Genomic DNA, 15,422 nt, shown 5'->3' on the forward strand with positions numbered 1-15,422 from the left:
TCAAAAGGAGGGGAAAAGGAGGTGGTTCCTCTTTCTTTATAGCATATAAAGCTTAAAACAGAAATCTTTAAGAAACTGAGGTCTTTCAATGACAGTGTCTGTAAAAAGAGGATAAGAACGTAATGTTTTGATTTATGTTGGGAACTTATGTGAGAGGTAGGTTAATCTGAGAAGTTTTTTTTCCAAACAGCTTAACTTTAATAGTTTATAGTTCAATAGTGAGAAAATGCAGTGTTCCTTCAATTAAAGTCTGTATGCTTTCAAGTTCAGTCGTTGCATCGCTTCTCCCATAGAAATAAGGTAGAAAATGAAGTCAATACCAGGATAATACTGGTATTTTAAGGTGAAAATGCAATTGGGGGAACCCACATTTGTTTTGAAGAGCTTTATAAGAAAGTACATGAAATGGGGGGTGGGTGGGGAGGAAGTGCTTTTGTTTGCTGTGTGTGTTTATACATAATGTGCATGCATATATTAAAAAAAGAAACGGGTAAGACTCTTTGATGTCTTGTACCTGACAGTCTGTTAGCTTTCTTTTATTTGTGCTTAGTATGTTTGCCCTTTGAGTCATGATAAGCTATTTTTCTGATACACTAAACCCTTCAAAGTATTTCTATTTAGCTTTTACTTTCCAACATGTAGCTGGCACAAGAGCGGACAGAAAACCAGGGAGCGAGGGAGAAGAGTTACTACTTCTGCTTACAGAATTTCTGTGCTGAATTGAATACAGCAGATTTTACAGGTAAGAGGGTTTTTTTTTATAAAAACATCTTCTAATTTTTAAGACAATGCCTTATAAGGAGGTAGCACAGGTAGAAATTTTTTTTGTTTGCTTTAAATACAGAAAGGATCTTGAATTTGCTGTTTTACAGAATGCACGTAACAGAAATACATTTTGCAGGGAATTTGTGCCTTAAGTGTTCAGTACAAAAAGTTATTTGATTGCTGTTGGAATACTTACCATCTCGCTCATTTGGGATTTTGTTTCAGCTTCTTTTGGTAAATAAAATAGTCCTTGACTTGCTCTATTTTTATACAGTGCTATGTTCAGTCTTACGAATGCAGGATGGAGTTAAAACTCTTAGTAGTCTTTAGCTATAGCTTTTAATAGCTTTAAAAGTTAATGGATGGGTATTACTGAAGTATATGCAATATGTTAATTGTAGTACTTCTATAGTCAGAAAGTAATTGTAACTATTTTCCTTTTAATTTTCCAACTTTAAAATGTATTTTGGGTAGCTCATCTTCAAGAAAGTGATTTGGCAATGCAGCGTCATCCAAAGGAGGATGACTTAATCTTTTTGGTGGTCCAAAAGAAAAAAGACACCTTTAGGGAAGAAAGTGACATGGAGAACCATACAGTGAATCACGTTGGTCTTGTGAAAAAATTTTGTCGTGCGCCTGGCTGTTTAACTAGTAAGTAAATGGGGTTGAAATAAAAATGGGATTATTCTTGGTACTGTGAAATGCTTCTTCATAGCTGGCTGTTGATAGTTGTAATATACCACTTACCTCAGAGGAAATGGGATTGTTTTTCCACTGTAGCATGTCTATTCCATGCTAGAAGCTTCGTAAAAAGCCAGGAACTGAAGCTGCAGACCTGCTTTCCATGCATTTTTCTAGGGACTTCCTTCAAGACAGATGTTAATACTTTGTGTAAGAACAGAAACTGATGATGAGTAAGTGCTCTGCATATCTTTAGGAGTGCATTGCTGTGAGATATGAAATGCCGTGAACGTCGGTGGTCTCACTGACTAAAATTTTCACTATCTTCTGGAACTGAAGTTGTGAATAACCAGGATTACCAAGTATCACGATCAATGCTGTCTGATTAAAACAGTGGTCTCAGTTGTTTTACAGAGCACTAGGGTTTTTTTTTTTGTTTTTGGGTTGATTTTTTTTTTTTGGGGGGGTGGCAGTATTTGGGTTTTTTGCAAGAATTAGTTGTTGGCTCCCTAATAGAAGGCAGCACCTGGTTCTGGTGAATTCTTTGAGTGACCTGTTTAAATATCTTTCAGTTAACAATTTGGATATTCTTTGAATTAACAACTCGTGGTTTTGTTTTTTCTTTTTCCTCCCCCCCCTTTTAATAGGACAAAAGGAGCAGCATACAGTCTGTCATCTTTCTGTGCAAACTCGAGGCAATTTGTCATTCTTCATAAATAAGCAAGTGAAGTGTGTGGTGGTTGGCTCCCTGGTGACCACACACCGAACATTCAAAGGTCTACTACTATTGAGCAGGAGTCCCCTGGCTAAACCCATCATTAATCCAAGTTACGATGACTTCTGTCCCAGAGATTTGCCCATAGCTTCAGAAAGTGCTGTAAGTCCTGCATCTAGAAGTGATAGTTACGGATGACAAAGTGGGCATTTGGATCTCATGAGTCTTGCGAAACTGGTTTTGCATGCTGTTTTTTGAGATGACCAAGTGCAAACAGACAAGTTGCAAAAGCACGGGGGCACTGTGCTTTTCAGAGTTGGTTGATTGGGTGGACAGAGAGGAGTCTGAATTTGCTCAGGTGTTTCTGCTGTGTTGACATAGATACTAGTAGTGCACTTTAAGCAGCTTTCAGGTTTTCTTCCTTACTGGAGAAGTGTCTGTTCAGGAAATAAGGCGTAGTATGGAAAAGGTAATACAAAATAAAGGTGTGTAGAGTAAATGAAACATTACAGCTTTCGAGTCAGGATTGGATGTGCATCTAGAGCAAACATAGAATCAAAAGCCTCCATGCCTTTCAGGTTTTTGAGTCGTAGCTAGAGGGGTGGGGGACATTCTGAAAATACCTAAAATGAACATGGAAGGGTTGATCAATGTTAATTAATTCATTACTTTTTCCCCTGTCTGTTCCTTCAGGCGTCAGATATGAATGCATACAATGAAAATCAAAAGAGAGCTATTGAGACAGCTTATGCCATGGTAAAGCAACATCCAGGGCTACCCAAGATCTGCCTCATCCACGGACCACCTGGAACAGGGAAATCAAAAACTATTGTTGGACTTCTGTCTCGTGTTTTGGGAGAAGTAAGTGAACATGATGTGATTGTCATGTGCTGGTGTTTGGTTTCTCAATGGAAGTCAAGGATAGCCTAAACTAAATGGAAGTATAGTATTGGTAATTACTGGGGGTGTAATTCACTAAGCTGACTTAATTAAATTTGTACTGTATAGGGTGTAAAGGTGGAAATAATACCTTTTGGGCATCTTGGAAAACACTTATTTTACGGAACTTAAAAAATAAAATCAAGAAAACATGCACAATCAGTAGTATAAACACTTGTCACATAAAAAAACCCTTAATATTTTGGTGTATTAAGGAATGTTATTTGGCCTGTCCCATTTAATGGTTTTCGTATTAGCATCCCGTAGATTCATCAAGTACATCATTGTTGAAGGGAGTTTATGCAAATAGTATTAATACGTTTGACTTGTTAATCAATGTAAGGCATACCTTAAGAGATATTCAAGTGCAATAGTTCCCATACTCTGCATGCTGATTAAGATGAGCATACAGTCTGCCTTTTAAATCACAAATGAAAACAATCTAAAGAGCCTGTTTTGGTTTAATGTTAATTAATCTACAGAACACTAGGAATGAGAAAGCAACTCAAAAATCAAATGCCAAGATGAAGCCAAACCGTTTTCTAGTTTGTGCACCATCAAATGCTGCTGTTGATGAACTCATGAAAAAGATCATCGTTGCATTTAAGGGAAAATGCCAAAACAGACAGGAGCCTTTGGGTATGGTTTATTTTAAAATTCTGTTTATATGTTAAATAGACAAAACCTGAAAGAGAAACTGGAACAGTTGATTACATATAATACTTAAATGCTGCTCTAAGCAGCTCTTTTCTCTTGCAGAACATGACTGGTACATCCTCATACTGTTATGAATTTTAATGTGCTTTTCTAAAAGGTGTATTACGGTTTTTATAAATAAATTGCACTTTATGTAGATGTTGACCCTTTCTTCATAGCGTTAGTTTCAGTTCACCAGTTTTTAAGTACTCCTTAAAGATTCGAACACAAGACTATTACCTTGATTTTGAATAAAATTGGACTTTGCTGATCAGGCTTAACAGACTGATGAAAATTTGGCATGTCGGAGCCTCTCACTTTTTCTTTTCTCCTCCTAGTTTGTGACTAATACAAAGTAGATGAATTCTGAACAAGGCATCTAGTCTGCGGTGGGGAAAAAAAAATATCTGCATTGTAACCAAATGTTAATTCGGTATTGACTTACTAGCCGTGTTACTGATGGTAATCAGTAATTTTCTAACTTAGGAATTCTGTAAGTTTTATAAAGAAGCCTGAGAATAAGAGGTGGTTCTGCTAATGCAAAATAACATTCTTAACTGTTAGCCACCACTAAAACATAGGCAACGTACTTTTTTTTTTTTTTGAGTTTGGAATTGCTGAATTTTTTTGTAGCTGCATTTAGGTAAGTACAAGTAAATTGTTACAAACCCCTGAAAAGCAGAAAAGGAAAAGCCTTGTTTGACATCAGTGATGTTTAAATTTTTTTTTTTTCCTCTCATACCAAAGTGCAGAGATGATTGGAGCAACTAAAAGTATTTTGACTCTGATTTTGTAAACAGGAAACTGTGGTGATATCAAATTAGTGCGACTTGGTGCTGAAAAAGCAATCAACAGTGAAGTCCGGGGATTTAGCCTGGATAAGCAAGTTGAACACAGAATGAGTAAGTAACATGCAAATCAGACTTTTCTTCAGTCTTCTTTAAGAGCTCGATGATACTATACACTTGAGACTATGTGTCCTTTAAGAAGGAAGATCTGGTAAAAGATTTTTCTGCAACAGTGCTTCATAAGCATTGTTTTTCTCAGTCTTAGTGGGAAAGTGTCAGCTTACATATGGCCTAAAATCTGAGCAAAACCAAAGAAATAAGCAAGATGACTTCTTGGATTTTTTTTTTTCAAAGAAATTATAATAAATGCATGTTAAAGCCATCATTTTTAGGCAATGCGGCTGTGCAGCATTTGCGAGCTACGGTTGGAACCAAGTCTCATTATCTTCGTTTTAAAAGATAAGACCTCAGTAGAAAAAGGGAAAATGCAACAAAAAATGAGCTTGTCCATTTGTTCTTAATAACTTAAGATGCATGACTGAGAGCCAGTGTTATTGTAACATAGTTTTTCTATTACTCTTGTATGTTTTCCTTTGTCTTATTATAGAACGAAAGCCAGCTGACTGTGACCAGGATATTCAGAAGAAAAAAGCAGCTCTGGATCAACAGCTGGACATGCTGTCTCGTCAGCGTGCCATGCACAGATGTGAGAAGAGGGAGGTAGTAAGATAATAGTATTTTTAATCCTGTTTGTGGTTTTTTTGTATTCATAACTGAATCCAAAGAGTGAAGAACTCTTCCTTTTAGTGCCATCTCTGAGCAGTAACTGCCTTCACCTGCTTTTTGAACTAATGGAAAAATGTTGATTAGCACTGTGAAGGGGAATGAGGAACTTTACATCAGGAATTTTTTTTGTCTATTTATACTGGTATTTTCAGCAGGTCAGTCATGCCACTTCTTACTCTAGCGTTCAGTAGTCTTCGTTTGGTTCTATCACCAGTGTAAACATATTTATAAAACTTAATGGTTTAACTTGTGTACTTCAAAGCTCTGTTTAACTGGAAGTAGTAAGATACCTTGCAATCTGAGATTTTAGGATATGCGTTGCACTTGAAGTTTTCCAGTTTTCTTTGTCTAAAAATTTGGCATTTGTGCTCAAGTTACAGATTTCTGATGGTAAACCGCTTTCTCAGTTGCACAGAAATGTGTAGTATTCTGTATGAAAAGTCTAAATACGTTGACCATTTTCTAAGAAACTGATCAGCTTTTTCAGACATGTTTGATATAAAAAGACAGTCTGAACAGGTCTAAATGTTTAGGAAATGAATTGGGGTATGGGAGGAAAAAAGGTGTATGGGAAATGTGTGTTAATTATTCCTGATACTTATGTGGTTTCTCTTCCCCCTGCCCCCCACCTCGCCATGCAGAGTCAAATGTTAAATGATGAAATTGGCAGACTTTCAAAGGAGAGACAACAGCTTGCTTCTCAACTAAAGGAGGTAGGAATTTATCTTTAGGGCAGCTCTTTAATAAATCTCAGCTAATCTATTTATATACTTGGTATCCTTTAATTGTGGTGGAGATCTGGTTTTGATGTGGCTGGGAGTATTTATAAAGTAGTAGGTAAATAGATAAAGATCATAAACTGAGTAAGTTATGGACAGCCTGGTGTGAAATCCAGGTGTACTCTGGCTGCATATTGGAGGGGGGAAAAAAAAACCCCAACCAAAAACGGATGGGAATATTCACTCATACAGTTAATTCCAAACGAAATGTGTATTTTGCAAGGAAGGTAATAGAAACGTGCATGTGCTCGTGTTCTAGGATGTATCTTTGTCACCACTTTCATGCCCCTTACAATCCTGCTGGGACTGAGATACTTTTAAATGTTTCTAAGTAAAGCAACAGCTGGGAGAATTTTTTTGTGTGTGTGGGAAGAGAGGTTTGAAAGTGGAAATAGCACTGATAGCAAACCCAGTAATTAAGGCGGAGTAGCACGAACCATGAGATGGATGAAGGTTCATCTTTAACAAATATATGCTGACTTTTAATGGTCATGGAGGCTTGGAGTCACAAATGTGATGGCAAACTAAACTTTGCTCACAGTTACTGTGTCTAGATTGCATAGCTGTAGAGATAAAGGAATGCTTCTTTCCAGTTTGCCATCTCAAAGGTGCTGTAATTTAAAGTGAGAGTAACACTTCAGTTAAGCCAACTTGTGACTTTCGTTTGTAACAATGGAGATAGTTTCGTTGGGACGATGCATTATGCTAGATCTGTTTGGCAGTTAGAATTGTCCAGGCAGTTAGAAATTGCTCTAAGGTGGTTCAGGAAGGCTAAAAGAGGAGACATGGTGTCCCGTTGTACTTGAAGGTTCGGAGGCACTCTCAGAAAGTACAGGCAGGTATCATCTTGGAGTCCGACATCATCTGCTGCACGCTGAGCACAAGTGGAGGAAGTCTGCTGGAATCCGCTTTTTGTCGGCAAGGACTTGATCCTTTCAGCTGTGTCATTGTGGATGAGGTTGGTAAAGCTATTTAGAACTACAGCGTGTTCCACCTCTAAAGGTCTGCCTCGTTCTCTGCTTGGGCTACTTGTGATTATTTGGCTTCTGGCGTAATATATTGTGGGTTGACTGCCCCATCCCCACCTTTTAACTGATAACCAGCCTGTCCTGCCACGTAGAGCCATAAGAAGAAAGAATAACTTCTAATTGCTTCTTTTTCTGACTTGTTTGGTGCTTTAATGGCAGACGGCTTTTACTTAAAAATCATGGCTAAAATATGGCTCTTGCTATAGAGGTTTCCAGATGGCTGGGTTATATTTGTATCTGTTTGGAGAGAGCTCTGCGTATTCAATCGTATCTGTTTGGAGTTTTTTATTAGGGAAAAACTCTCTCTCAGCATCTAAAAAGCATTTCTGAGTTATTCTGGCCCTGTTACAGGAAATTTAACATACTTCCCTCCACTCCTTTGCTGACAACTTCTGCTTTTTTTCCTGTTTGCATATACAAAAGGCAGGGCAGTCCTGTGAGGTTGAAACACTGATTCCACTGATCCATCGCTGTAATAAACTTGTCCTTGTTGGAGATCCCAAGCAGCTCCCTCCTACTGTAAAATCAGTAGTAAGTGTTCAAACTGTATTTTTTCATGCTATATAGTATAAGAGCAGTATCTATAGAAAATATGTATAAAAGAAAAAAGACGCTTCAATGTCAGATCACAATGTGTATTGGATAATAACTTTTGCCCTGCCAAGTTAAGTCTCTGTTATGTGGAGACCATATCAATGCTGCCTTCAGATGTGTGAATAAAGCTAATACAGATGTGTGAGTGCAACCTCTGTAGACTTTCCTGGTGTAGCCTGAAACTGATTTAATGCACCATTAAGAATAGCTATGGCCACACAAACTTCAGTGCAAGTCGGCACTTGGTTTATGATGGATGTTTTGTTGCGGCAGGCTCTGTTATTTCATCATGTCAGCTTCAGTCAGTGTCACATTCCTTAAGGAATGGAGGATGAAGACTACCTGATTGTAAGGGGACTTCCTCACCCTACAGAAGTGTTCTAAGGATGAACATATAGGAGGACTTTCTTGTATCCGACAGTAAGGAGGACTGTTTTAAACATCTGATAAAGAAAGGCGGAAAAGCAGACTGGCTTCTTGAGAAGGGTGACTTGTCTGAAGGCTGTGTGCTTGTTTAACAAGATCCCACCTGGAAGATCTTGCTTTTCGTTATTGTTGATGTTTTTAAAATTTTACTATGTTGTGACTCACAAAGGAAAGTTGTCTTGCTGAAGACTACGCTGACAAAAATTCACATTTATGCAGGTGATCTTTACTGAAATAGTAAGACTAACACAAATAGAAAATTGAAGTGCAAGTAGTTGTCATTTTGTCAGTGAGTTACAAGTTTAAAAGAAAATACCAAATAGTTCTAGGTCCAAAAAGCAAATTCATGCTTTTAATTTGGGACCTAATTCTCCAGAAGTCAATCTCATGTTTTCCCTCTGGCAGAAAGCTCAGGAACGTGGCTACGATCAGTCCTTGATGGCACGCCTGCAGAGACACCTGGAGGAGCAAGTGCAGAAGAACATTTTACGAAGCTTGCCGGTTGTGCAGCTGACTGTGCAGTACAGGATGCACCCTGACATCTGCCTCTTCCCATCCAATTATGTTTATGGCAGGACTCTAAAGACTGACAAGTGAGTAGCTCTCTGATCTCCTTTCTGAGCAGGCGGTATTTCAAAGAAGCCTTTTCATATCAGGATATTCTTTTGAGTCTAAAAATTTTTGGGGTTGTGGGGAGGGGAAGATGCTTAATGGGAGAAAACTTGCATTCCATCTCTTGCTAGTGCTGACTGTGACATGTAAGTTAACTAGACCACTTACAGTTGAGTGTACTTACTGCTTAGAGTTTATTTTCAGGCCTCAGTATATGCAGGTACCAGTGAAAATTGAGGACTGGGGATTGGGGGGGGCGGGGGGGAGCTGAAAGCTGCTTGTATTTGATAACCATGGTGTAAATAAATGAAGTACCAGTTCTTAGAATTTCTATATGGTTACCTGGTGATAAAAATGTTATTTGCAGAGCAACAGAAGAGAACAGATGTTCTTCAGAATGGCCATTCCAGCCCTACCTTATTTTTGATGTCAGAGACGGTCGTGAGGAGCGAGACAGTGAGTAAGTCCTGCATTCTACTCTGCCCAATTTTAGATTTGCTGAGAATTAATCACCTGCAGGAGAGTTGTCTTCTCTCCTCTGTTGTTCCCAATATGCATTAAGTAGCCAGAACTGCATTTTCAACTTGATTTGATTTAATTGTACAAAAAAGCACGTGTTAATTGTTTGTGGTTTTTTCAATTTGAAACTGGTTTTAATCCTGGTTTGACTATCTGCTGGATGCCAGTGAATGCCTACAGTCCCTGCTAACTCTAGTAACAGTTTCTGATTCCCAATTTATTTTTTTTTATCAGGGACTTTCCTTTCACAGCTGCATGCTGAAGTAATGCCAGAAGGTGGCAGGCTCAGTCCTCCCTTTTGCCTATTCTGTAAAGAAAGCAAAGCTATGTAGTTCAAGGGAATGTGAAGTGCAGCCTTTCACTGCTGACACTTCTCATTGTTGCTAGCCCCTCGTTGGGGCCTGCTTGCAAAGTTCTTTGAGCCTTTTTGTGAAGGAGGCTGCAAAAGTTCAAGACGGGGGCTTTGACTCGCAATCCCCCTACAAATTGGGCTGAAGCATTGAATTTGAAAGAGCTGTCAAATGTATTTCTGTAATGTTTCCTTTCTGTCTTGTTCAGCTCTTTTAGTAATCCTCAGGAAGTGAAGCTGGTGATGGAATTAATTAGAACAATTAAAGAAAAAAGGAAGGATCTGGGTCTTCGTCGCATTGGAATAATTACCCCTTACAGCGCACAGAAAAAGAAAATTCAAGAACAACTGGACAGAGTGTTTAAGAATAACAGGTAAAGAAACCATGAGTTTCAAATGGGACTTGGCTCTTGCGCATTAGTCCTTTGTTTATCCTCTTAAAATAATGGCAAAAACTCAAACTTTGTACTGCTAAAATCCGTACTCAGTCATGCCTTTAAAGGGGACGTGCAAGCCTTTTGCTTAAAACAGGGATGGCCTCTTTGTACCATTTCTTAGGTATTACCTGTATACATGCTTTGATTATATTGCTGTTCTGAATAAAGCTGATTTAAAAGAAAACCTAAAATTCCAAGCTACATGGACCTGAACAGCTTTTCAACAATGATGCTGGCCTCAGGAAAGCAAATTTAGCTTTAGGTTCATACACTGAAGCAGAAATTTACCCTGGGTTATTTTGACAGCTGATCATTAAGGATAGTGTTTAGGCTATTTGCATCAGTGTGTTGCTTAAAAATTCAACTAACATAACTTAACTGCTTGCTGATTCTTTCTTCAACAGCCCAGGCGAAGTGGACACAGTGGATGCATTCCAGGGACGAGAGAAAGACTGCATCATAGTGACGTGTGTCCGGGCAAACAGCACTAAAGGGTCAATTGGGTATGTTTCTCTCCAGTGATTTGCAAATCCCATTTCCAATGACACTCTAGATGTAGTCGTCATATTTTTAATATGACCAGTAAGAAAGTTGTTAGAGAACAAGTCACTACAGCCAGCAAATTAAAGGGTGTCTTAATGTATGAATTAATGTTACCAGTTTGAGATCTCTGAACAACATGGAAATGCAAAGTATTGTGTTCTGCGTTGCGTGCTGATGAATTTGCAGGACTGCCTTAGCCTGTCACTGTTTGAGTTTTTGGCAGGATTGGTCTTGGGAACTTGGCTCTTTGCATTAGTACTGCAGCAGTTGTTTTTCTTGTAGATTTGAAATATATTGTAACTTTCTGAATGCTGCTCTCTTAAAATGAAATCCATTTTCTGTGACTGTCGCTATCCTATTAATGTAGCATTCTGTCTGTTAAAGTATTGTTAATGAGTTACGTATGTCGCTAGGAGCGTGATGCAGATGAGGTGGATCTTTGATTTGTAGATGAATGTGCCTGTCTTTTGAGTTAGGAGGAGGTTTGCAGGAAGTCTTGATTGAAGATTGCAGATTTGATAATTTCATATGGGTTTTTCCTAGCTGAAACGGAAGGAACTAGATACTGGGTGTGCTGTTTACCCCCAGGCCGCTACAGCAGTTGTTGATTTATTTCTGTAACTTACTGATCATTTTAGTTTAAAAAATGGTAGTGGAAATATGCCTTGTTATAAGTTCATTGGCTTTTAAGTTAAACTATGGGAAGTCTGTTCGCATAAACAAAAATCTTTGTTTCCACATACCAGGTTTCACTAAGCTACTTATGTTTCTCTGATACTAATTTTCTAATTGCTAGATGAAGGGCTTTTAATTGTGCTGATCCATGCTACTTTGGCAAGAGAAACAATCCAAAGCCTATAGTAAATAAGTGATGCTTTTTGGAGATTTCTTCATCTAGTTGATTGAGTTTGGAAACTGAAGGCAGCTAGAACCTGCCAGTTCTTTTGGCTGACACAGGACTTAACCTCTCTCTGTTCTTTTGGAAGAAAACTTTCCAGCTTACTGTGTTGAAGGTTTATATATTAAAGCTTTGGCAGTGTAATGCCTTGGAAGCTGTACATACTGATGACTTGGACATCTCTGTTTCAGGGTCAGGTGTCGTTGGCAAGGTGTGATGGGAAAGTTTGCATCACCCTTACCTATGATCTTGTAGCTGAGCAAAGTATTTTGGTCTCCAAGGTTGCTAGTCTGGCATTACATTTACTCTGAAAGTAACTTGCGAAGGGAGGAGAAAAGTTGCCAAGAAATGACAATGGATTTTTTTTCTTCTTTCCCTTCCCGAGAAAATAATTTTGTCGTCTTTCAGTTTTAAAAGCTGTTAGGAATATTTAGTAGTCTTTCAAGATATCTCCCTGCCCCCTCCCCCCGCCCAAGACCTAGCGAACTATGATATCTGTGCTGCTGGATCCACTCTCCTGGTCTGCTTCCTGCCTTTTTCTGCACTGCTCAAATTTTCTGGGGTGGCTGTGGGGCTTTTGCAGTCTTTACTGCAGGGGTTGTGAATTTGCTGAAGAGCAGGTCTCGGTGCCGTGACCACGGTACCAGGCATTCGATGTTGGACCTGTTCAAAGGAAGTTGTACAAAGACCTGACGTTGTCTTGCAAACTTTGTTAGTATAGAATAAGCTGTGAATTTTGGGAGCTTTTTCATTAGAGAAAAAATAGTTGATATTAGTTTCATAAACCTTTTTTTTTGAGTTTTGGTAAATAAGCCCTAACAGATATCTACTGTTAAGAATACACTAAGCATTTGTTTGTTTAGGTTTCAGTGCCTTGGTTTGTGATCCCACAAAAACAGACTAGGCAGTCTGATACTTGCACTATGAAAATTTTCTTCTGCGAGAATATACTTTTCACTCTTGAAGCATGACAAAGCAAAAGTCTTCCTTCATGTGCTTCCAGCACAGGTCACCTTTAAAATAAAATATTTATGCCCAGCGTTCAGTATTTCAGTAGAAAACTTTCCCATTAATCATGCCAACTATTATTAATCTATTTCAGTTCAAGTCAAAAAGAAGCTTAAAGCCTTGATAGGTGAAGTGAGGTTGATGTCTTCTGTACTTTGAGGAACATTTAGGGAAGCAATGGTTGGCATTAAGAGGGGATTTTCTCTAAGAAAGGAAACGTCAATGGTAGGAGCTGGAAAGAACTGGAATTCCCTGCAAGGAATCAGAGCGGTGAAAGAAAGAAAACACAGTTCGTGCAAAGCCCTTCATGTAAGGCAGGGCTGCTGCAGTGGGATCTGGGAATGGGTCATCAACGGCCGCCTTCTTTGTAGCTGCTTCTGTTGCCTTCATTTCACTGAAATTGAACATTACCGATTTTTCTCATAGCACTTAAACCTCATGGAAGAAGTAGTTTAGGACCTTAGTTTTGTCTTGTCACCTAGGTTTCTGGCAAGTCGTCAGCGTCTGAACGTTACAATTACCCGAGCCAGATTCAGCCTCTTCATCCTTGGAAGACTGACAACACTCATGGTAAGTACAGTGTTAATCGAACGATCTTCTGTGATCCACCCTTCAGGTCAAGTCAGGGTTGGGGAAGTGAAAACCATCCTCAGATTGCTCCAGTCTACGAAAGGGGACCCTTTTCTAGTGTATTGTTAAATTAGTACAATCCAGGCCCTGAAGGGTTCTCTTCGAAAGCTTGGGCTGTAACTGTCATACAAGCTTTAAAAAACCAAAACTGTTCTCCTTGCTTCCAAGAAGGAAAGTTAGAAATCACTCTCACAGTATTCTTAGTAACTAAATTGTTAACAGTCCTTTACAATTCAGGTATGGGGGTTGCAAAAAATGTCTCTGCTGGTAAGATAGGATGATGGCAGCGATACTTTCCTGCTTGATCCGTACTGTTGCTCCTGCTATTGGAGTTGTCACTGGATACTTGAGGAAGGAAAATGATATAAAAAAACCAAAACCCAAACCACCCCAAAACATTTCCCTGATCTTCATGTTACTGTTTTTGACACTACTTTGTGTAGTCATGCGGTTTCTGAGGATACCTTTCGCTTGTACTCTTTGAAACAGGTGTTTCTGAAACAGAACTACGTATTTGGGGGACTATAAAGGCCCTCTGAAAGTGTAGGGAGTCCTCTTGAATAGACTTTAATGTCTTACAGTACTTGATTTTTATTCTTTTTCCAAGGGTGGGGGTGTTAGCTACACCACTAGAGGGCATTAAAGCCATGTTCCTGTTTCACTCTCTGTATGAGAGAACTCTTCTGGCCTTCATAAATACAGAAATTGTCATTTTAAGTCGTAGCTCACTGATAGTTGAAAGTACCTTCCCTGTGTTACAGCAGCCAGAGTGCCTATTGCTGTTTTGCAAGTGAAACGTAAGAGTCTTCCATTCCAGAAGGAACATAACAGTGGTTTCCATGACAGTTGTGTCAGGTACCTTGATTAAAGAGGTTGTGCATCCTCTGACACCTCTGTCCGTTTGTGTTGATTTCTTTCTGAAAACTGTTTCCTTTTTGGGGGGGGTGTCTTTTTTCTTTTTTTTAAAGGAAAATAAAGACTGGAATGAGTTGATTCAGGATGCTCAGAAAAGAGGTGCCATTATCAAGACATCAGAAAAAAGCTACAGGGAAGATGCTGTTAAGATTTTGAAGCTCAAGCCAACGCTACAGCTCCTAGCCAAAGCAGGGACAAAGATATCTCCTCTGTTGCAGGCTTGTTCTTCCAGTAGCGAGAGGGGTGAGCTTGCAAATCCAAGGGAGGCCAGCAGCCCACGGGAACTCACTGCTGGTGCTGGCCATGCAGCGCCACAAGGAAGCAGAGTGCCCCAGCAGCCACAGGGGGCTCAGGCTGCACATTCCAGGAGAGGCAGTGCCTCCGCACCCATGGAGGCTGCAGCGCTTCCTGATCAAGAGAAGCCACGCGATCCGAGGCTGGCAAGTATGGCTAGTAGAACTGAAACAAAAGGGAAGGAGCAGGCCTCAAAGGACAGCAGTCGGTCAGTGCAGAGCAATCCAGGATCAACGTCGCAGCAAGGCCGCAATGTGTCCTCAGCTGCCAGGAATCAGATTTCCAGAACAGAAACTCCTAGGAAACCCCAGCAAAGACAATGCGACGTGCCTTCCGCGTCGCCTTATGCAGCTCGGCACGCGGGTGACCGGAGGGCTTCTGTCTCGAAAAGCAGTTCAAAAGCCCCCAGTGAAGGAGGTCAAAGTAATAGCAGTAAGTGGAACAAAGACTATCGTGTTTTAACGAGGAGAACATCAGAGGACTCGGCAGAGGACACAGAATCAAACAGTGCCAAGCGAAGAAAGACCTCTCACTGACTTCAGTATCGGCTCATTACTGAAAATCTATTCCCAGATTTCTGTCTAGCAAGGACTGTATTTCAAATTATTTAGTGCACCTGCAACTCCCTTATATTGATGCCACTACTATCAGTAGATCCATCTTTTTGTCGTCCTGTCCCTAACTGTGAAGGGGACTTCATACCTGACAGTTGATAGCTTTGAGCTCTTGAAAAGAAAAGTTGGGTAGCTGCATTGCTTGGAAGAGCAGTGAATTTTGTCACCTAGACAGTTAAGGTTGTAAATGTTTAACATGTAATGTATATTTGTACAGTATACAAGATTATTTTAAGATTTAATTTGGCAAATATATAGCTTCTTGTTTCCTTGTGCAAATGCTAATTTCTTAGTGATGTAATTTTTTTATGAAGAACCAGAGCAAAGCGAAAAATAAAAAAAACAACCCCCAAAGAAAAAAAACCAACCAACCACCCCCCCAATCCAAAAACCAGCCAGACTTCTC

General features: G+C 39.5%; 1 protein-coding gene across 1 annotated transcript in view; it reads left to right on the forward strand.

The window, feature by feature from the left end:
• SETX (senataxin) overlaps positions 1-15,422 on the forward strand; it is a 31,711-nt gene that overhangs the window by 14,188 nt on the left and 2,101 nt on the right. The window contains 15 exon segments of the mRNA XM_009322070.1: positions 643-742; positions 1,240-1,416; positions 2,094-2,323; positions 2,855-3,022; positions 3,583-3,739; positions 4,597-4,698; positions 5,192-5,304; positions 6,012-6,083; positions 6,958-7,107; positions 7,601-7,708; positions 8,603-8,790; positions 9,177-9,269; positions 9,887-10,051; positions 10,519-10,617; positions 13,046-13,133. Coding sequence (XP_009320345.1) covers positions 643-742; positions 1,240-1,416; positions 2,094-2,323; positions 2,855-3,022; positions 3,583-3,739; positions 4,597-4,698; positions 5,192-5,304; positions 6,012-6,083; positions 6,958-7,107; positions 7,601-7,708; positions 8,603-8,790; positions 9,177-9,269; positions 9,887-10,051; positions 10,519-10,617; positions 13,046-13,133 — 2,010 coding nt within the window.

This window comes from Pygoscelis adeliae, unplaced genomic scaffold (genome assembly GCF_000699105.1).
Source record: "Pygoscelis adeliae isolate BGI_AS28 unplaced genomic scaffold, ASM69910v1 Scaffold114, whole genome shotgun sequence".
NCBI classification, from domain to species: Eukaryota; Metazoa; Chordata; class Aves; order Sphenisciformes; family Spheniscidae; genus Pygoscelis; species Pygoscelis adeliae.